We start from the raw sequence: 21,875 nt of genomic DNA, 5'->3' as shown, positions 1-21,875 counted from the left end.
TCAGGCGGCAGCGCGCCGGCCTCTCACCGCTGGGTTCCGTGGTTCTAATCCCGGTCACTCCATGTGAGATTTGTGCTGGACAAAGCGGAGGCGAGACAGGTTTTTCTCCGGGTACTCCGGTTTTCCCTTTCATCTTTCATTCCAGCAACACTCTCCACTGTCATGTCATTTCACCTGTCAGTCATTAATCATTGCCCCAGAGGAGTGTGACGGGCTTCGGCAGCCGGCACAATTCCTATGCTCGCCACTAGATAGGGGCTTCATTCATTCCATTCCTGACCCGGTCTAATGACTGGAAACAGGCTGTGGATTTTCAAATAACATGCAAAACCATACCTCATGTGTCCGGGAACAAGAGATTATTCGAATTAGGTGGCATTTTGAATTAACCAATTTCGAATGATCGAGGTTCTGCTGTAATTTCATTAAATGAAGAAAACAAACTGAAACTAATCTTAAAGAAATGAATAACGTGAAAAGAAATTAATTCATAAACTGAATCAATTAAGTGGAAGGATTTTTTAAAATCTTGTGTTATAATGTGGGTAATTATCTTCATCAGACATATTGTCAAATACGGTAATGCACTTGGATAAAACACTGGAAAACATAATCTCACACAATGAAAGAAAAAAATATTGAAAGATGAAGACAAAGTATGCTGGCTCTCCTGTGCAAATGCTTTATTTTTTTCTGGTTTTACTTCATGTTGTTTCCCTTATCAAGATGCAAACGGGTCAAAATAAATATTGCTCCTTTCTATTATCGTATTTTCCACCTTCATGTAAATTCCCTCCCTAAAATGTTTTAGGATATATATCTTTTAATATTATTGTTTTCTCGCATCATGCATTAAGAAATTGACCATCTCTTGTTCCTAAAGAACGTGTTTAATTAAATTCCAAGATACCACTGCACAGAAAATTCAAGGTCATTGACCATCCCTTCCAATAACCTGCCACTCCTGCCTCCCTCTGGGCAGGACTAGATATAAGGAAAATAAGTACTGGTGCTAATTCTCTCAAAGCAGCGATATATAAGTGTAGTGTTAAGAGAGGTGTCATATGGGATGAAAGAATAGTAGTTATACCACAGCGTTTAACCCTCTTAGTGCCTAATAAGCATCACAGTATCCTGTGCTCCTTTATATGCATAAAATCCCTAGCAATAATTTATAACAGAGTCACACAACATCCAGAACTTAATGCCCCATGTTGTTGTTGTACATGTAGACCCTCTTTTGTCACTTTGACCAGTATTACTTTCCATGTGATGCTGCAATTTCAATCTCATTTTGCATAACATCACTTGTTTCTTTCTATGTTTGTATTGCAGTCATCTTCAGGGTATAATGGGGTTTCTGAAATTGTGTTTAATCAGTGGTCTTTGAAAGTATCTTCGATAATTGCAGGAGACTTCTTTTTATTAGTAGTTTCTATTCATAGTTGGCTAGTCAAGAGGTACTTTGTTGATTGCCCTGATGTTTTATTTCATTTTGTAGCAATTCATCAATGATAATCAGTGATTTTGACATCCCAACACTATTGGAGGGATGATTAGCAAACATCATGCTAGGAAACCATCCACTGGAAGGTGTGGAAAACTTTACATACGTCAGCAATGTAATATCTCGAGATACACTAGCCACAAAAGAGGTGGCAAATAAAGTGCAGAAGAGCTCTCACTTTTACCAGCAAGTATGAACACTCCTCTGGGATCCCAAAGTACCAACAAAATCAAAGCTGGTGATGTTCAGTCAGTACTTCATACCAATCTTAACCTATGGTATCGAAACCTGTACCCTCACAAAGGACTCATCAAGGTTGCAGGTATCTGAGATAGGATCCTGAGGAACACAATTCAAAAAACAAAACTGGACAAGTTAAGGAATGATGTGGTTAGAAAGGAAGTTGAGATTGAAACATCATTGTTAGATCGGGTCAGCATGCCCAGCATGTGAGATGGTTGGGGTAATGTGGATGGAGCAAACAAGGACATCTTATGTTAACATGGAGCAACATGTGTCAGGAAAACCGATGGTGGGAAGACGAAGAGCCCTGGAGGACGTCATTAACAGAATGTATCTCACTAAGGCAGAGTGGAAGAGTCTCATCAACAGTACCCAGGAAACTGGAACTATAAAATGATAATGATGATGATGATTAAGTCTACTGCTAATTCACTTCTAAGGATACTTAAATAACTGACTGTGCAAGAATTGACTTTACAACCCTGAGGACAGGAGCAAATGTCTAGCCAACTGTGCTGACGATTCGACCTGAACAGCAAGTCAACAGTCAACAGTGGATATGAACTGTGGTTCAGGCCTTCTGAAAAAGTGCCATCTTGATAGATGGTAGTGGCATATTTCAAACAATGAATTACTGCAAGCACCTGATTCAGGGACAATGTATGTTCTCTCAAAATGCTAAACTACAGTATAGTTGGCTCAGAATATAATGTCTCCCCCTCCACTGGAATTGCAATCTTTCACCCCCTCCCCATTTAATGACAGGTACACAGCACTACAATAGAACCTGATATTGCCACATGAATAGGGGTGGAGTGTCCTTCAGTCTGTTCACACTGCCCCTGCTCGTAGCAATGTAATCTGGATTTTACTAGGTGGCACGTGGATACTGCCACTTTGAGAAGGGGATGGGAAGGTTCATCTTGTTCTGAGCCAGACTATAAAAGCTATCTTCTCTTTGAGGGTTAATACTAAATGTAAAGATGTAAAAATATAGAATAAGTTTGAATGATCATAAAACATTAGTAGTATGCTGTGCACTTTCACAAACTTTCTTTTGTTTCATATATGGCCTCTTTAACAAATGTAGCGGCCACATTACTACTGTTTCAGTAGTGGAAATGGACAGTGAACTGTAGGAAAATGGAATAAATAATAATATGGCCTTAGCTACTGAGGTTCAGGCCTTCTGATATAGTGCCATCTAGACGGCCTGCCTACCAGTTTCAACATTTCGATCATGCTGCTATCTCATTTCTTATAATTATTGTTATGATCATGCTGCTGTCTAGCAACAAAGGTGGAATTCTACTGAAACAGATAGTATGGCTCAGTTAATTTTGTCGAGTGACATCGAGAGTGCCACCAGAGATCATTAACACACCCATGAAGACAGTGAGTGCCAAGACTTTTGACAGTCCTTCAAAAATCCTTAGCTGGGATCGAATCTGCAAACTTGGAATCATGAACCAGACACTCTACAACTGATCCACCCAGGCAGTTTAGGAAAATGGAACTGGTGAGCACAGAGGAATGACATAAGAGAATTGAATCTGAAACACCAGCACCTTCATAGCTATCAATCAGAAGGATCCACGGCAAATTTGAGGCTGATATTTGATACCTATATACTTCAAAGGGCCTTTGCCTTTTTTCACAGTATTTCTCCATTAACATTCAGATGCTTAAGGTTAGGTCTGTTGTAGACCTGTTAGGCCTAAAGCCATACTGTTCCTCTTCTAACCGTTGCTCTAAGATGACTTACTCATACATTTAAATGTATTTTTCAAAATAAAATTACAACATTTGAGCATCTCTTATGACTAGTAAGCGATGGAATGTTTTTAGAAACATACCATAACATTATTTATTGTTGAAACCCTGTTTAATTTTTCAGCTAAGACTGGGCCATGTGGTGGCAGCTCCATTCAGCTTTGATGAAAAATGGTATCGAGCTGAAGTCACTGACATTACAGAGGACGAATATGATCCTCAGGAAAGCAAGATATCCTTGTATTACGTTGACTATGGAGATTCAGATGACTTAAAAAAGAAGGATATATACGAACTGAGGACAGATTTTCTACGATTAAGGTTTCAAGCTATTGAATGCTGTTTGGCCAAAGTACTTCCCAAGTAAGTTGTTGCATGTGGCTTTTCTGCATGATCTTAATTTGAATGTCATGTTGTCATTCTCTTCATAATAATAATAGATGTAAGGTATGTTTGCAGTGAGTTTCTACTTAAATGAATGTTGGTAGCAGGGAAACTCATAGATATGTTCAGGAAGTAAGCTTAATCCTAGGGTAAAAGAAATATCTTGAAACTTAACCACTTCGCTAATGCAGTAAAGTACAGTATATTCAGTCCATTACTTGTGCTCCGTCATTGCTGTGATCGAGTATATTTGGTCTGAACTTGCTGCCGGGGCTGCAATTGAAAATATTCAATCACCTGGAAATATTTCTATATACTCCCACTATCTATTGGCCATGCATGGAATCACTTAGTTTCTCTTTTACATCTATGTAATGTAGCTACAAAAACATTTAGCTTTTGTTATATCAATGTGAAAAATGGTGTTTTGGATCATGACTGGTGCTTATGTTTGCAATTTGCATTTGGGGAGGAAACTCTTTCGGAGTAGATTGTATCAGGTGTAGATTTTGATAGTGTTCGGAGCAATTGTGAAGATGTTAATGATTTATTGGAAAGTGATAGTGAAGATGACTTTTCACCAGGAGGAGGTGAATGCTCTCAAATTAGGTCTTGCTTTCTGTGACATATTTGTGCCGAAAGTATATGCATTCCAAATGCTGAATCTTGGTATGTCAAATATAATTTGAATTCTTCTGAACGTGATTGCTTTGAGCTCTTTCTGAATGAAGAGGTACTCTTATTTGTGCATGTATATTTCTCACCGGTTCACCAATAATTTGAGTTTTAAAATGGGGCAGCGAGATATTTGCAGGAAATAAAAATGTTGAATTTGATTAAATATCATAGCTTTTGATTGTACATACAGTAGTTCACTTGTTGGCTTCACCATACTGCCTGATTAATGAATGCAGTTCCATGAGTGTGTTCATGGAATTTCTTGTCATTGGATAAGTGAATTATTATTCTTCCATCTTGGCTGTACATACTGTGCAGTCCAAATATGTCTCGTACTTTAATATGACCTTTCTCAACCTAGTGGGGGATTCCATTACTAGTAATTTGGTGACCGGGCGAGTTGGTCATGCGCGTAGAGGCACGAGGCTGTGAGCTTGCATCCGGGAGATAGTAGGTTCGAATTCCACTATCGGCAGCCCTGAAGATGGTTTTCCGTGGTTTCCTATTTTCACACCAGGCAAATGCTGGGCTGTACCTTAATTAAGGCCACGGCCTCTTCCTTCTAACTCCTATCCCTTTCCTATCTGTGTCGGTGCGACGTAAAGCCCCTAGCGAAAAAAAAAAAGTAATTTGGTGCCTTTCCGCCTTCACTTAGTGCGCCAAACTTGATCCCGCTGATGGGGTAGCAGAGGAATTTCACAAAGATAGGTCTATTGCCTGAAGTCACTATGTTAGCAGTCAATCTTCGTTGCCACCGCAGTCGGTGACAGTGATCGGTGGAATCCACGGTCAGGTCAATTTTCAGATTATCACATATAATTTCCATGACCTTGCCGTGAATGTCCTTGTTAGGTGTCTCACTCCATGCAGAGGATGACAATTATGCCTACTGTACTGTTCTGCTTCGTATGTCTGAGTCTCCTGAATTTCTAGTTGTTTCTCGATATCAGCAATGCTATCTTTTAAAACCGAGAGTTCCACTCAGATAGAATTTTGAGAGATTCCTAAGTCCGCTTTAACCATAATCAGAACATCGCTGGGGTCGGTAGCACTGCTAGTGGGAACAGATATGGCTTCCTCTAGGTGGGCTTGGAATTGAACCATTCTCTTTTCAAAGCCTGTAATTCTTTCCTTCTCTGCTTTCAGGGTCATTGTTGCACACACAATATGTTTATATCCTAAAGTTCAAATGACACTCCCTCTCGGTTAGGACTTGCTGATTTTCTTGTGATTTAGGCAGATGAATTGCAAAGCACGCAACTAGTTCTCAATGCCATTATTGTATATAAACAACTGGTATCCCCTTATAACAAAAAGTGATTAGGTGAAGATTTCTAAGTCCCCAAGTAGTGAACTTCCAGTGGTTTTAGGATGAGTTAATGATAACATACATTAGAAATTGCCCTTAACTACATAGGTTTATTGCTGAAGTATGTATTACACAAATGTGTATTAAGAGTGAGGCAAAAATTATGAAAATTTGAGGTATACCAAGTTTGGTGCTGATTTTACCGATTTGATTCTTGAAGGAGGAGCGGAGAGAAGAGGGATGAGTCAAGTGCCTGCATGAACGACACTATTGAAATATATGGATTTGTTTTGCATCTCTCAGCTTCCTGTGTGAAGAGGAAGGAGTGGTGAGCGCTGAGCAAGGAGTAATCCACTCGGCATGTTCGTACCCTAAGATGGAGATACTGAACTCAGGAAGGGTCAATCGTGGGGCAGGTTGTGCAAGTACCTTCTTTTTTTAAAAATTGCATTAATGGCAAGACCAAAGCAATCACATTCATTTTTAAAGCAGTTGACTGACTGTTGAAGTTCTGCAGGTGTTAGAGCAGGAGATGCGGTATCATCGGTATACTGCAGTTCTGTCACCCTGGTAACCAGAGTACGTCTTTGTGAGCGAAGTCTTGCCAAATTGAATAGGCCTCCATGAAAACGAAACTTAATCTCCATTCGTAAGTTGTTTGCAGACGATTCATGGAGCATGGCAGCCATGTTCAATGCAAAGAGTGTAAGAGCAAGCACACAGCCTTGTTTCAATCCATGAGTGATTGGGATTGAATCTGATACTGAGTTACCATGAAGAATCTGTCCAAACATGCCATCATGAAGAGCTTGAACAAATTCCACATAACATTCAGGACATCTACATAGCAGATTTTGGTACTGAATTAAAGGCTTTTTCCAGATCATAGAAAACTAAATACAGAGGCTGTTGTTGCTCTCTGCATTTTTCCTATAGCTGTCTAACACAGAATATCATATCTCTTGTGCCTTTGGAGGTTCGGAAACCACATTGAGACTCGGCAAAATCCTCTCTGAGATAACTTGGAGCCGGTTTAATAGAATTCTTGTGAGAATTTTACCTGCAATTGACAAAAGCGATATACCACAGTAGTTCCCACGTATGCTACAATCGCCTTTCTTGAAGATAGTGATGATGGGTGCGTTCTTCAAGTTGTCAGGTACTTCTCGAGTTCCCAAATCAAGAGGATGAGTGTGAAAAATCTAGTCTTCAAAGGTATACCTCCATGTTGTATCAGTTCCAGAGGGATGTTATCAGGACCAGGAGCCTTTCTTGGTTTTAGTTGATTGAGTGCTTTGGTGAAGTCTCTGTATGTAGGTGGAACTGCCATCCATGGTTGTTGGGACTGCTAAGGGACATTACAAAGAAAGTCCTCAGAGACATTGGAGGCACGATTTGGTAGCTCACAGAAATGTTCCTTCCAGCGCTCTAAAATTTCTCCATTATCATTTAAAATGATGGAGTTGTCAGCAGTCTTCAATGTCCCCGATGAAGATCGAATTGGACCATATATCTCCTTTATGTCAGCATAGAAGTTTTGCAGGCCACGGACATCAGATAGTCTTTGAGTTCTTCAACTTTTTGTTGCCACCCGTTATTTTTGATTTCCCTAATTAGTGCCTTACATTTTCCTTTAACTTCCAAGAAATGTGATTTCTTCACATTGGAAGACATCTTGAAGGAAAGATAGATGGGCTTTCCGTTTGGCATTGATCAGGCACTTAATTTCTTCATTATTTTCATCAAACCAGTCGTGTCTTGTTTTCCTCACAAAACTAATTATTTCCTCAGCTGACTCAGTGATGACCTCCCGAAGCATGGCCCACTGCTAATTTGTACTATCACTGCTGACTGGATGACTAGCCATTTTGAGATTGCATTTCTGTTATCTGTAGCAATGGATTCAATTTGAAGTTTGGAAGTATCGAATTCCTTTCTGGGCAGGTTGTGTATGGATCTTTCTGGTTTGCGACAGATTGAAGTTCAAAAATATTAAAGGTGTTCTTTAATCCACCTATTCAATACTTTATTTCCACTTATCGTGGTTACATAAACACAATAACACTTATTTGGGACATGTTTTGCCCTCAATTTAGGGCATCTTCAGCCTAAAATAATCTTCAAAAGTACTTATAATATTACATATGGAAGCTAAAAGATTAGCTAGTTACTAAAATTTGATACATATAATGTGAATATTGATACATTAATAAAAACATGTTAATGGAACACTGTCAATGATTATACTAAAACTATCTTGTCAGAGACTAAAACTTCTTCCATTAAAAATACGTAGTTCTAATTAAAATGGTTCAAATAAAATTGTTAGTGGATTACCAATGTGATAATGACGTAATGCCAACGAAATGAGGGCGTGAACATAAGCACAAAAACGTATGTCATACATATATACAACATGTTCAAGGCCGCTGCTAAAGTCGTAAGCATGAAGATACTTAAACAATCAAAGGTAGATATACGTAAAGGCAAAACTGAAGCATCAGTTGAATTATTGTAGAAGAAGTGGCCCTTTGTACCGGTGAGAAATATTGTCAGAGACCTTGTCGAGAAATGTCAGTAGATTCTGAATAATGTTCTGTGTTTGTTGAAAGTTGGTACTTGTTATCTACCGTTGTGTTGGTAGCCGCCCATCTGTTGGCTCTGAGTCTGAGGTTTATAACATGTAATAAGATTGAAGTTCCCCAGCACATAGACCAAGGAGCAGTGGACCATGGCATTACAGTTGCCAAATCGATGTTTTCCCATCACATTGCCCCATAATTGGTGATCGTTACCAACTCTGGCGTTGATATCGCCAAATAGTAAGAGCTTGTCTCTTGGTGGCACTGTGATGGTGGTGCTCAGCAGGTTGTAGAATTGGTCTTTAGCTTCTACATATGCATCCAAGGTGGAAGTATATACGGAGATGAGTGTCATTGATTTAGCTCCAGAGAGTGGGATTCGGAGAGACAATTTTTTCGCTGATAGTGGTTGGAGTTAGGTGATAATCATTCACCAATGTGGTCTGCACAACGAATCCAACACCATGAATAGTCCTCTTGTTTCTACTGAGTGCGTTCTAAATTCAGTTTAACCCTGCTAATTCTAACTCGTACTGTTATGTGTTCCTTTTTTTTTGTTCCTATTCATGTATGTGCAACTTGATTTGACACTTGTTTGTTCCTACATTGCACTTGGCATCACAATTGCTGTATTATGTGTTTATGATAATGTTTCATCTGAAAATTGACTTAAATTTTCTTTTGTTTCTTTATGCTCAGGTCTGTTGGATTTTCATGCAATAGATAAATGTAACTAAAAAGCTGTCCAGTCTGTCTGCAGCTCTGATAACGTCACAGAAATAGGTGAATAGTTTCATGTCCAACCCGCACATTGCAACCATGCATCAGTCATACTATGTGTTTTGTAGTTAAGAATCTCCACCAGCATAATGGTTAGCACAATTAGCTGCCATTCTTGAGAGTTTGAGTTCAATTCTGGGTACTGTACTGCCAGAGATTTACGAATGGCATGAAGGTTGATATGCTGTAAAAATGGTGCATATAACTCCCCTCCACTGGGCGTGTGTCTAAAACGAGCTGTACCACCTCGAGATGAGAAACGAGTTTACTTTATCTGAGAAATATTCACCGTTGTTGCTATTAATATATAGCAGGCAAGATCCTTGACAAAGTTATCGTTTAATATCTTGGAACTCAAGCCAATATAGGTATTTTTTGGAGAGGAGTAAAACGTGATAAAATCTATCCAATTATAACGATTGTTTTACTCGTCAATGTACCTAACAAATAGTAGTAGTAGTAATAATAATAATATTGATTTTATAACCTCACTTTTAACGGTTTTTGAAGGCGCCAAACAAAACGTACTAGGTATACGTTTAAAAAAATGGAGACAATGAACATACAAAATTAAACATTATGATAATAAAACGCATTACCGCCACACCTGTAGGTAATAGATAAGTAAAATTAATAATCCACTTTTTGAATACTAATATTAAAGTAAATAAGTTATAACATTAACTTGGAACTAGTTTTAACTCTGGTGAGCATCGTCATCAGCCAGATTTGAGAACGGGCAGTTGTAAATATACATATCATCATTATATCACTGCACATATAAACACTCTTAATATGGGACTTATTATGCCCCTAAAAGTATCTGGGGATAAAACTCCAAATAATCACAATTTCAAAATCTTGAAGTCACAATTAGAACGACACTTAACACAATATAATTCATTTCACTTAAGTTAGAACTTTGAAAGTATTGAGTTTGACTTAGAATCTTGCAGTTCTAACACCATCAGATGTGAGGAGAGTATTAAAATCTTACAGGTAGAATCTTACAGTTCTGAGTTGAACTCAATGCTTTCAAAGTTCTAACTTGAGTGAAAAGAATTATATTGTGTTAAGTGTCATTCTAATTGTGACTTCAAGATTTTGAAATTGTGATTATTTGGAGTTTCATCTCCAGATACTTTTAGGAGCATCATAAGTCCCATATTAAGAGTGTTTATATGTGCATTGATATAATGATATGTATATTTACATGCCTGTTCTCAGATTTAGCTGATGATGATGCTCACCAGCGTCGAAACTAGTTCGAAGTAAATGTTATAACTTATTTAGTTTAATATTAGTATTGAAAAGGTGGATTTTTAATTTTGCTCATCTGTTATTCTCGGTTCAATACGGACTTAAAAATGAAATTCTTAAATTTAATCACCTGTAGATATCCATAAATGCAGCAAACTTTCCTGTTATTTATTTTTATTATTTCCGTCATGGAACTTGTGGCACTATCTGGGCGATAGTATACCTAACCTAAACAATGCAGTCTCTCTTATCTCATTTACAGCTATTTAGGTAAATCCAGATGTGATAAGTGTAGAGAACAAGCATGAAATATACTTAAAAATAAGGGTCTGGCTATAAGCAGCCGCAGTTATCAAAAGAATGCTTCCTGTTACTAGGTATTACTTTCGGAAGTACAACTCGTAACATATGCTACTTATCAACTGGTGGTTTGGCACGCTTCCTACAGCACGGCTTTATTCGGAAGGAGTGGCTTCTGCTACACATACACCAACTGGGAATATCAGAGACCATCTCCAAAAACTATTTTGGAATAGATTCACACTGTTTAGACTCTATAGTTGGGAACAAAACTATTTTTAAAAGGTTTGAAAAGACGGAACCTCAAATGTTCTCGGTTGCAGTGCACGGCTGATGAGATGGTAATGAAGATGACATCGCTTGCAATGACGACACGTCGGTAGCAGGGAAGTTAGCGGCAAAAGACGATAATTCAAATTAAAGCAGTGATCAGGTTTGCAGTGTAGTAGACCTGCTCAACGAACAGAGACAATTGACTGCCCATTATGTTACTTGTATCAATATTGCATAATATGATAATACAGTACCCTTATCCCTTTTGTCTACGGGGTCAGGTATGAAGTGAAACGAAACTTCGTAGCAAGATTTTATGACCGTATGCCCTTCCTGACATCAAACTCATCAGAGGAATTAATAAGATGAATCGAATGACGTGATATGAGTAACTGAAACTGACTATATTTACTTTATATTTAGGCCTAAAAGTTGTGTTCACCATTTGTCTTTTCACATTTAGAAATACTGCCTTCCAACAAAAATAGCCAGTATAACTCAAGTACATTCATAAGTTTGTTAAAGAATAGTGTAGAATGTTTACATGTACAATTTATAGCTCGTTATAGTCTAGAAGTCATGTGTTGACTGCACAAAATTTCAGGTTATCACATATTGGACCCCCCCTTTACTTTTTCTGGCTGTAAAAGTGGGGAAAAAGGGAGTCTAATACACGAGTAAATATGGTAATCACCAAGACCCATACAGGTCTGCGCAGCACAGCTTGTTAGCTATGAGCTTGCATAGCAAGGTGGTTTTCTGTGGTTTCCCATTTATACACTAGAGAATTACTGAGGCTGTACATCAATGTGTAACAAAAATCAACATCTCCGAGTTATCTGGAATGTGATATAAGCCATGCCATGATTGAGGAACAGAAGACTTGTTTACAAATATTGTACCACCTACAGCCCTCAGGACTGGTATCAACTGGCACGATATGCTGGAGACAAAAATTAACTAACACCAAGTTGTTGAAATAGGCCATCGTGACCTGGAATTTTGTAGTCACCTCAAATAACCTTTAGTGCTAAGGATTATGGATAATGATGGAAATGTTTTCAACTGGCATCAAGCCAAGTAGTTCTTGCTGTGCAAAATGCTGTTCAAGAATACAGATGAATGAACAGTAATGTAAAATGTGGTAATATACTGTAATGCAACGTTCTCACTCTAAACAGGATTTAATTTAAAGGATAGAAGACTACTAATTCTGCAGTATAACTCTGAAAGGTAGTTCATTCATAAGGTGCAACAATGTATTTTTCTTCACTTTGTGAAGCTGTGTACTGATTATTCACAAGGAGATAAATTATGATATATTCATGTTCAAAACTTTATAATACATTTACACAGGTATAAAGCAAACAAGTCAGTTTTGTGTAATGGGTTGAAAGAAGATAAGTCATATAACTATTTTTTTACAAAATTATTTGTAGACACAAATAATAAGGCTACAAAAATTATATCAAAAGTACTAAGCAGCTTGAAATTATTATTGTAACATTTTTGTCGAGATGAACAGTTATCCCTTCCTGAAAATTGGTGTTTTATGACTTATTCACTTATCCCCCAGAATTAACACTAGGTCATCATCATATTAAAAGTACAGAAAATTACAGTAATAAAAACAGTATTGACTATCTTTTATTTGGATACACAGTTTCTATAAAACATATATTGACATTTTGGTGGAAAAGTTAGCAGTTTACTTACAGTATATTCCTGTCTTCAGTGAAATATTAAGCCAGTGCTTTGTGCCATACTTCAGATCATTTAACAATGTAACAAACTATATGTCTTATAGATGGTTAGAGTAATACCATACATGGATTAGTAATTAACAGATATTATCTCTATAAAACAGAGATATAAAGTCACTAGTTTCTTTTAAAGAATATAAAGTTATAGTTTTCATTTTTCTATATAAAAAGAAAGGAACAACACATTTAAAAAAATAATGTAAACTCCAGACTGAATTTCTTTAATTACAACTGAACTTTATTCATCCCAAAAATTCAGAGTTTGGCTGTGAGATGAGTTCTTCCTTTTGCTATGAACTTTTCGTATACTAACTTACGGTAGATATGAAATTGTGTATTTTTCTCACAAAAATCATATTATCAGACTAATAATCTTCATTGTGTGACAGGTGGGTATTAAAGGCAATGGTTATTTGCAGTGGTGATAATAGATAATACATAGTTGAATTTTAATTGGAATTCTAAAAGTACAATTTACATACAAGTTATTTTCTATCTGTACATATTGTAAAATAATGTTCCTGGTATTAAACAGATGGCTGTGCAGTTTTGGTCACATAGCTATCAACTTACATTTGGGAGATTGTGGGTTTGAACCCCATTATCGGCAACCCTGAAAATGTTTTTCCATGGTTTCCCATTTTCACACCAGGCAAATGCAGGGTCTGAATCTTAATTAAGGCCACGGTCACTTCCTTCCCACTCTTGGCCCTTTCCTATCTCATTGTTGCCATAAGACCTATCTGTGTCAGAGCAACATAAAGCAAATTGTGAAGGAAAAAAAAAAAAAAAATTCCCTGGTAGGTTTGTGTCTGGTTATGCAACCTAATCTTGAGAACCACCAAAATGGATTTTGTTGTGGTTTTCACTGTTCTATGGAGCATACATCGGGGAAAGTCAAAGTGTATGAAACCTTAATCAGTGTCTAAATAGAGCTGATCAGTGGCAATTTTAATAACATAAAAATGTTCATCTGAGTATCTTCTTAGCTTAAACTACTTTAACCATTAATGGTAAGCCCAAGTGTGTGTGTGGAAGAATTGTTGACTATTTACAAGTAGGATGATGAGGAGTATATGTGGTGGTGTTTTTAAGGATTGTAGCTTCAATGTGATTGGTTCCTGTAAAGATATAAAACTAGGATAAAAAATGAACCATGATTTATTAGAATTTTTTTTTTTTTTTTGCTAGGGGCTTTACGTCGCACCGACACAGATAGGTCTTATGGGCGACGATGGGATAGGAAAGGCCTAGGAGTTGGAAGGAAGCGGCCGTGGCCTTAATTAAGGTACAGCCCCAGCATTTGCCTGGTGTGAAAATGGGAAACCACGGAAAACCATCTTCAGGGCTGCTGATAGTGGGATTCGAACCTACTATCTCCCGGATGCAAGCTCACAGCCGCGTGCCTCTACGCGCACGGCCAACTCGCCCGGTTATTAGAATTTGGTCTATTTTAGACTACCTCTCAGATCAAGCAGTTTCATGTTTATTTTGCTGAAACGCTATCCATTTTGAAATAAACTTCATTCTATGGATACATTCAAAGATGAGAATTCTTTATGTATTTGGAAAGAAGTTATGTACGAGTAATGATTATCTGATTAGCTTTCCCTGTGGATCAGTCGTGGAGTCTCGGTCTCCATATCTCACGATTGTTCGTTCCAACCTGAAAGTTAGTCTGAATCTTGAGAAAGGACCGTTTGACATTCCATTTGGTATGTTGTTAGCATGTAAGACATCTCTAATGAAACATTCAGTGTTTCTGTTAGTTTATCAACCGAGAGGTTGGTTGGATCCTCATATGTCACCACCGAAGGAAATGGCAAAAACTAATTACCGCACCAAACTCAGACGTATTACACAAGATGAGGGGTGAGGTAGTTTACCATTGTTTTCCTCACTGGGTCAGAAAGTGCTGTTGCAGTATGACTATTACTATGAGTAACATCTTTCATAATGCTTAGACAAAGTAGCCGTACTCCGAATGTCACCACCCATACCACAGCAACTTCCACACTTTCAAAGCCATGAATAAGACTGAGACTCACGTGGAGGTTACATTTTCCTCTGGTTTTAGCCAAGAGACAGATGAAAAAATACCGCTTTGATCAAGAAATAGCAAACCAAGTGAGTTGACCATGTGATTAGGGTTCATAACTGTGAGCTTGTGTTCGGGAAATGGTGAGTTTCAATCCCACCGTTGGCAGCCCTGAAGATGGTTTTCTGTGGTTTCGCATTTTCACACCAAGAAGATGCTGAGGTTATACCTTAATTGAGGCCATGTCCGACTCGTTGGCTGAATAGTCAGCGTACTGGCCTTCGGTTCAGAGGGTCCCGGGTTCGATTCCTGGCCGGGTTGGGGATTTTAATCTTCATTGGTTAATTCCAGTGGGGGCTGGGTGTTTGTGTTGTCCTAAACATCCCTGCAACTCACACACCAAACATAGCACTATCCTCCGCCACAATAACACACAGTTACCTACACATAACAGATGCCGCCCACCCTCATCAGAGGGTCTGCCTTACAAGGGCTGCACCCGGCTAGAAATAGCCACATTAAATTTTTAATTGAGGCCATGGCCGCTACCTCCCCAGTCTTAGCACTTTCCCATCCTTATGTCACCAAAAACCTTTGATGTGTTAGTATAGTGTTAAACCAGTAACAAAGAAAAAGAGAAGAAGAAATAGCAATGTGCGGAATTCAGTGTTTACCTGACAGATTAATTAAAAGCTTGCCAATAGCTTGCCTGTTTGAGTTCCACTTTCTCTTATCTCTTTTCCATGCAGGCAACCTGAATGGGATCAAATCAAAATGCCTTCACATGCCAATATATCTAAAGCATTAGAATACAGAAATTTAAGCTCATGATATATTATAAAATTGTTTGGCATTGCCAAATATGTTTTATGCCTTTTGAGATCATTGTTTCATGTTCAGTATCTTAAACGAGTTCAGAATAATGTAGTGCATTATTAGAAACTTAAGAAACATTATGCATATACAGACGAGACTCATTTATACGTAAATTTCTGTTGGTCCCAGCAAAATATAACTTAAAACTTTGTTTGTACATAACCCATTTATATGTAATGCTGTGTTATACATATTAAGTTTTGTTAATCGCAGTTCATTTGTATGTGACAAACTTAAAATAATGTCGCTGACGTATGCATTTTACCTGATCAAAACAGAGAAAAGTCAGAAATGTAATGCAATAGTCAACTTTGTAGGCAGAGGGGCTTGGCTGCAGATGACAGAGTTATGGTGTGGTAGCGTAACAAATGTTGAAGGAAGTGATCGCACGGCTTTTAATGAAAAGAGACACCTTTTCGTGGAACACAGTTGTTTTGTACGTAACAAAGAGTTCAAATAATGTTGCAGATATGTGAATTTTATGTTGCCAAAATATAGATGAGTTAGAAATGTGACCATTGGAGTCGGCATTGTTAGCGCCAGGACTTGCTGCAGATATTGGAGGGGTGCAATGGTATAGCGACAGTCAAGGGAAGTGATCACGTGGTATAAAGGTACAGTAGAAAGATTACGAGATACATGTTCAGGACATAGGACATGCTTACATTTTAATTGTTAGCAGGACATTTAAACGAGACACATTAAAATGATGCCAATATCAGACAGTTGCCGTATTGAGTTATAAAAACTGCGATTCTTTGAGTAGAAATTGTATGTTGCTGTCAGTCAGCATTTGAGAACAGAAAGAAAAAACATTACAGTACACAGTGGGCGAAGAAGTAAAATTTATACGAGAAGTGGACAGTAATCCACATAAAATGAAATAGCTGGAGATTTAAGAACTGCTTATACTCGTACGCCAACAGCCGTAGCCGTGTTGAAACACTGGATCCCGTGAGATCTCCGCAGTTAAGCGACGTTGGGCATGGTCAAGATTTGGATGGGTTGCCACGCGCTGTTAGTGGGGGGGTAAGGGTATGGAGGATTGGAAAGGAACTGAGCACCCTGTCGCACGTAAACTCCGGCTCAGGCACACCTCTGCGGAGGTTCAGACCTGTCTTCGGGCAGAATACACCCTTACTTTACCTTATACTCCTAGCACACTTTGCACAGTCGTTGGTAAAAGAAATGCTATTTTGGACCAGTTTTAAAAAATTATGTTCAAAATCAACAATGTTCATTAATAATTTTGCAAATCTGGTAATTTAAAAGAATAATTGCTACAAATTATGTTGTTAACTTATATCTCTCAAATAACCTGTATTTAATCTTCTTGCAAATATATAATTATTTCAATAATTATATGACCTGATTTGTAAGTAATTCTTAGTTTTACATAAAATCTTTTCACCTTGATATACTTATAACTCAGGTTCAGCTGTATTTTATTTCTATCTGAAATATATAAATGTATATAGCCTGCTGTAAATTTTCATAATATACTGTGTGATATATTAGTTCAATTTTTTTGTTTTAATCATAAACTGTGATGATTAACTGTTATACATAGGAACAATATGTAGAATGTCAGTCATCTAAATGCTGTACTGATTTTAACAATCTGGCAACAATAATTATTTCTACATCTTTAAAATGTATACATATTTAGAAACAATTCTCTTTTTTCTTAGGCTTCCCTCATGTTTCATAAGCTGAGATATAGGATAGAGATTCTGGAGCAAAAAAGTTTCATTAACTTTTGAATGTAGTTTCCATTTCCTTCAACACACATTCTATACTCATTTGGATTGGATTGGTAAGAGCAGACAATGCCTGTATCATATTGCCAGGAATTGTAGGAAGTGACCATTGATAAATCTATTAAAATGTTGTGTATAAAAGCAATCTATTTAAGCGATGTTCAACATAATGCTCTGTCCAGACTTCAAACAACCATGTCACTTTTCAGTGTCAAAATAGTGTCTGACCTTATTTGGGATCAAGATAACATGAAAGAAATTGACATAAACAGCCTCTGTACCATGGAAGCCATGCTTCATAAAAGCTGCCATTGATTGGTGTATCCAAACATACATGCTGTGGATTTGTTTATAAGCTTGCAGAGGAGACATTCCTGATTGAAGACTTACAAAGGAAGTTTGAGTTACTATCTTCAGTCTGATAGACAAGACTACTACAAGAAAGAGAGAGAAAATGTAAGGTTATCTAGCTGGATTTCTGTTCAGAATCTGCTGTGAATTGTCTGAATGGGACTTTGTTGTTACAGTGATTTTGACTGTGGAGTAAATTCAGGAATCTAGAGAAATACTGGTCAGAAACTTCACTGTTAAGTATTGAAATTTTGGGATGACAGTTCTTCTGTATTTATGTTTTCATTCTTAATCCTACATTACAAAATGCACATGTGCAGTGTACAAGTTTCATAAATGAAAAAATTCAGTTTGTGTCATAGAGTTTTGTTGATCTGGTATGAACTAACAGAATATTACATGCATCACAAATGTAATTTACCTGATTTGTATAAACACAGTGTCCATTGCAAAAAAAAATATATCATTTTTCACTCATGCTGAGATCACTTTGAAGGTACCAAATCAAGTATGAATTTTGTTTATCATGTTTTTGTAAGGATTTTTTAAAGTGGAGTTCCAGTGGTTAACATATATTTTAAAAAATCAATATCACATTTTGGTCTTTTCTGAAAGCTGCAGTTCTAACATCTGAAACAATATACTACATAATACTTGCTATTAAGTTTCCAGGAAACATATGTAATATCCCATTTTATATGTTGTATATCTGGAAACTTTAAGATTGTACATGCAAGTCACTTCAGTGAGCAAATTTGAAATGCAGTTTTCTCAGAACTTAATTTTTAATCAGTCATGGTCCTTTGTCTCTGCTTCTATTAACAACAGGAGTCTCATAATTTTACCACATGTTCTGTGATGCGTAGGCCTACACAAAATTTTAACAAAAGGATCGTCTTCTAAGAAGAAGAATTTCCATAATATTTACACTTCATAGTAATTTAGTGAAAAAGATATTCGTATCAATGAGAAGAAGCATCTATACTGTCACACTGATAGGAAAGCAAAATTGCTTTGGTATATTTGTAAGGAATGCATACAAATTGTGGTAATAAAATGTCATCATTGTAGAAATTGCTGAGAAAGGGACATGAAGTTAAGAAGATAAGCATTGTCTAGAATGTCTTAAGCATTGTCTTAAATAAACAAGTTCATCACCACATGTCACGAAAGGCTATTCAAATCAGTGTCACTTGGTAGGCTGTCTAAATTACTTGAGATAGAACTCCCCAGTCCAGCCTCACAGGCTTCCATGAACAGATCTGGATTGACAATCTCCATGACTTTCCATGCCAGTGTCTTTTTTATGCTTGTAGCATTGTCCTCACAGTATGCGAGAGCAGCCTTCTTGAGTGGTTCACAATTAAACTGGTCAGCAAGAAGTAAAAGAGATGCTACACTTTCTGGAGTTATTGTTTCCAGGAGACTCCTCTCACACAGCACCTTAAGTCCTGGTAATTTGAGACGATCAGCAGCAGCTAGTAGTGAAGATGCAAGAGTATCAAGATTATCTACATGGTCTGTGTAAATGTAACGTAATATTTCTTGGACCATGTCACCACTCATATCGTGTAGATCGAGCCGATTGTTTTCATCTTTCAAGGATATCATGTAAGCAAGAACTGGTGACCGACATCTAAGGATGTCAGTATGAGCCTGAAACTCTTGTCCGTCATCGCAGCATATTATGATGTCGCCTGCCTGTGAATTAAGTAATCTTCCTAAATCTTGATAGAGGCTGTTCCTCTCAGCCTCAGTTTGAACTAGTTGTAGTTTGACAAAGAGCGATACATCACCTTTTCGAGGTTCAATATGGCGTTCTAGGATGCTGAGGTCTCTGTATCCAATGGAGAGCATATCCTGTGTGGTTTGAAGTTGTAGCACTGTTCGACTAACATGACACATCTCCCACTGCTTGATCTCTTCGTTATAAATGGCAAACTGGAAGCGAATCTTTATTTGCTCTGGTTCACTTATACCACAGCTTAGAAGATTAAGACAGAGGACTACAGGATTTGGTAGTTTCTTGCCTTCTGGTCCTTTCCAGAAGCGGATGCCCATGTTCCACTTAGTCAGAATCCCATTGATGTTGAACTCAAATGGTGGACTGTCAAAAGAGTCACGTTTGTGAGTGTTACGAGCATACTTCCTGATGTTCCATGTGTATCTGTAGATGACATCTGAGACTGTTGGTACCATTAGCTCTGTTCCTGAACTATTTCCTGCCATGTCAGTGATCTGGAACAAACAGAATCAGATAGAAAGGTAACACTCAAGATACAGTCATCCATTTTAAACAAGTGTCTTCAAAAATACAGAAATTCTGTGTGTTTGTAGGCCTTCATGTGTGCGAGAGGCAAATGGTTTACTTATAAATGTTGGGAATGAAGCATCTTAAAGCAGCAGAGGTACAGGGTTTGCACTGGCTACACAGAGTGCTTAATGCAGTGTGAAAGGACAGCAAGCAGACTCAAACAAGGGTGTTCTCTCTCTTCTGTTCAAGAAAGGGAACATCATTCCTCTGTTCAAGAAAGGGAATTAGGCAAAACTCCACTAACTGTCAAGGGGTAACTCTCCTGTCACATGGGCTGAAATTCTCAAGAAGAGTGTAGAATAGAGGCCGTGAACCATTACAGAACCATGGTTGGAAAAAGAGCAGTATAACTTGAGAAGTAATAGGTCAACTATAGATCTGATTCAGTGCCAGAATGCTAATGGCAAAGTTCTGGAAAAAAAGGCATGAGTCTGTTCATAGTATTTCTGGATATTGGAAAGACATGTGACAGTGTCACAAGCAACAAGATGTAGTGTTGCTTGAGAAGGAGGAATGTGCCTGATGGGCAGGTAAGAAAAATCAAGATGTTTTACAAGCACTGTACCATCTGTGTATGAGTTTGAGAGGGGCATTCATCATGGTTTATGACTAAGAGTGGAGCCCAGCAGTGTCCCCTCTGCTGTTTTATCACAGTTATGGATGGTATGAAGAGCAGTAAGGAAACATCAGGTGAACTCATCACAGCTGCCTTTGCTGGTGATGTCATAATTTGGAGAGAAACAGAAGATGAAATGCAGGTAAGATTTGACACATGAAAGGCAAAGTGCCAGGAGTTCAGCTCAAGATCAGCTAGGCTAAGACAGTGATTATGATAGTGAACAGAGATGGCCAACCAGCAGGCATCAAACTAGCAGACCACCAGTTGAAGCATGGTGACAGTTTTACCTACCTTGTCAGTATAGTCTGGAGACAACTTGGCTACAAGAGAGATCACTAACAGGGTACAAAAAAGTTCCATCTTACACAAACAAGTGAGGACCCTTCTTTGGCATGATATGATTCCAAAGAAAAATTAAGAATGTTCAACAGCTACTCCATACCAACCTTGACCTATGCTAATGAAACATGCACCGTCTCAAAGAGACTCATCAGGACTGCCGGCGTTAGAGATGAAATTCTTGAAGTCCACTACCCAGAAGACCAGAATGGACAAGTTAAGAAATGAGGAGGTAAGGCAGGAAGGTGGGATTAAAACATATGTCATCTGTACTAAACAGAGTTAGCTGATCCGGGATATGGTATTCGGACATAGCCTACCAGCCTTAGTGCACTTGAAAAGAAAAGAAAAGGAAAATGCCTGGTTGGAAGACCTAGAACCTGCTGAATGGATATGATCAAGACTGACATTCAGCTAGGAGAAGTAGGCTACATTGAATGATGTCATCAAGATCAAGACATTGAGGAGAGTTAATGAGGCTTATCAACTCTATGGTGAGCACCTTCAAATACCACCGGACTGAGCCAGAATCGAATCTGCCAGATTGGTAGCAGAAGGCCAGCGCCTCAACTGTCTGAGCCACTCAGTCCGGGTTTATCAACGGTATGTAATATCGTGAAAATGATTGTAGACTGCCTTTTCCATTTTCACACTAGACAGGTGCCTTAAATAAGGCCATCGTCACTTCCTTCCCACTCCTAGACCTTTTCTATCCCATCGACGCTG

General features: G+C 38.0%; 2 protein-coding genes across 3 annotated transcripts in view; one reads left to right on the top strand and one right to left on the bottom strand.

Annotated features, from left to right (window-relative positions):
- LOC136857596 (tudor and KH domain-containing protein homolog) overlaps positions 1–21,875 on the top strand; it is a 224,287-nt gene that overhangs the window by 69,107 nt on the left and 133,305 nt on the right. For both annotated transcript variants that reach the window (XM_068225246.1, XM_068225247.1), the window contains one exon: positions 3,648–3,886. In XM_068225246.1, the coding sequence (XP_068081347.1) occupies positions 3,648–3,886 (239 nt within the window). The remainder of the gene's footprint in view (positions 1–3,647; positions 3,887–21,875) is intronic.
- LOC136857597 (speckle-type POZ protein B) overlaps positions 12,719–21,875 on the bottom strand; it is a 53,030-nt gene continuing 43,873 nt past the window's right edge. Inside the window, exon 2 of the mRNA XM_067136379.2 lies at positions 12,719–20,115. Within this exon, the coding sequence (XP_066992480.1) occupies positions 19,042–20,106 (1,065 nt within the window). The 5' untranslated portion in view covers positions 20,107–20,115 and the 3' untranslated portion in view covers positions 12,719–19,041. The remainder of the gene's footprint in view (positions 20,116–21,875) is intronic.

This window comes from Anabrus simplex, chromosome 1 (assembly GCF_040414725.1).
Source record: "Anabrus simplex isolate iqAnaSimp1 chromosome 1, ASM4041472v1, whole genome shotgun sequence".
In the NCBI taxonomy this organism is placed as follows: Eukaryota; Metazoa; Arthropoda; class Insecta; order Orthoptera; family Tettigoniidae; genus Anabrus; species Anabrus simplex.
The sequence above is the reverse complement of the archived record's forward strand: the minus strand, read 5'-3'. Positions and strand labels throughout refer to the sequence as shown.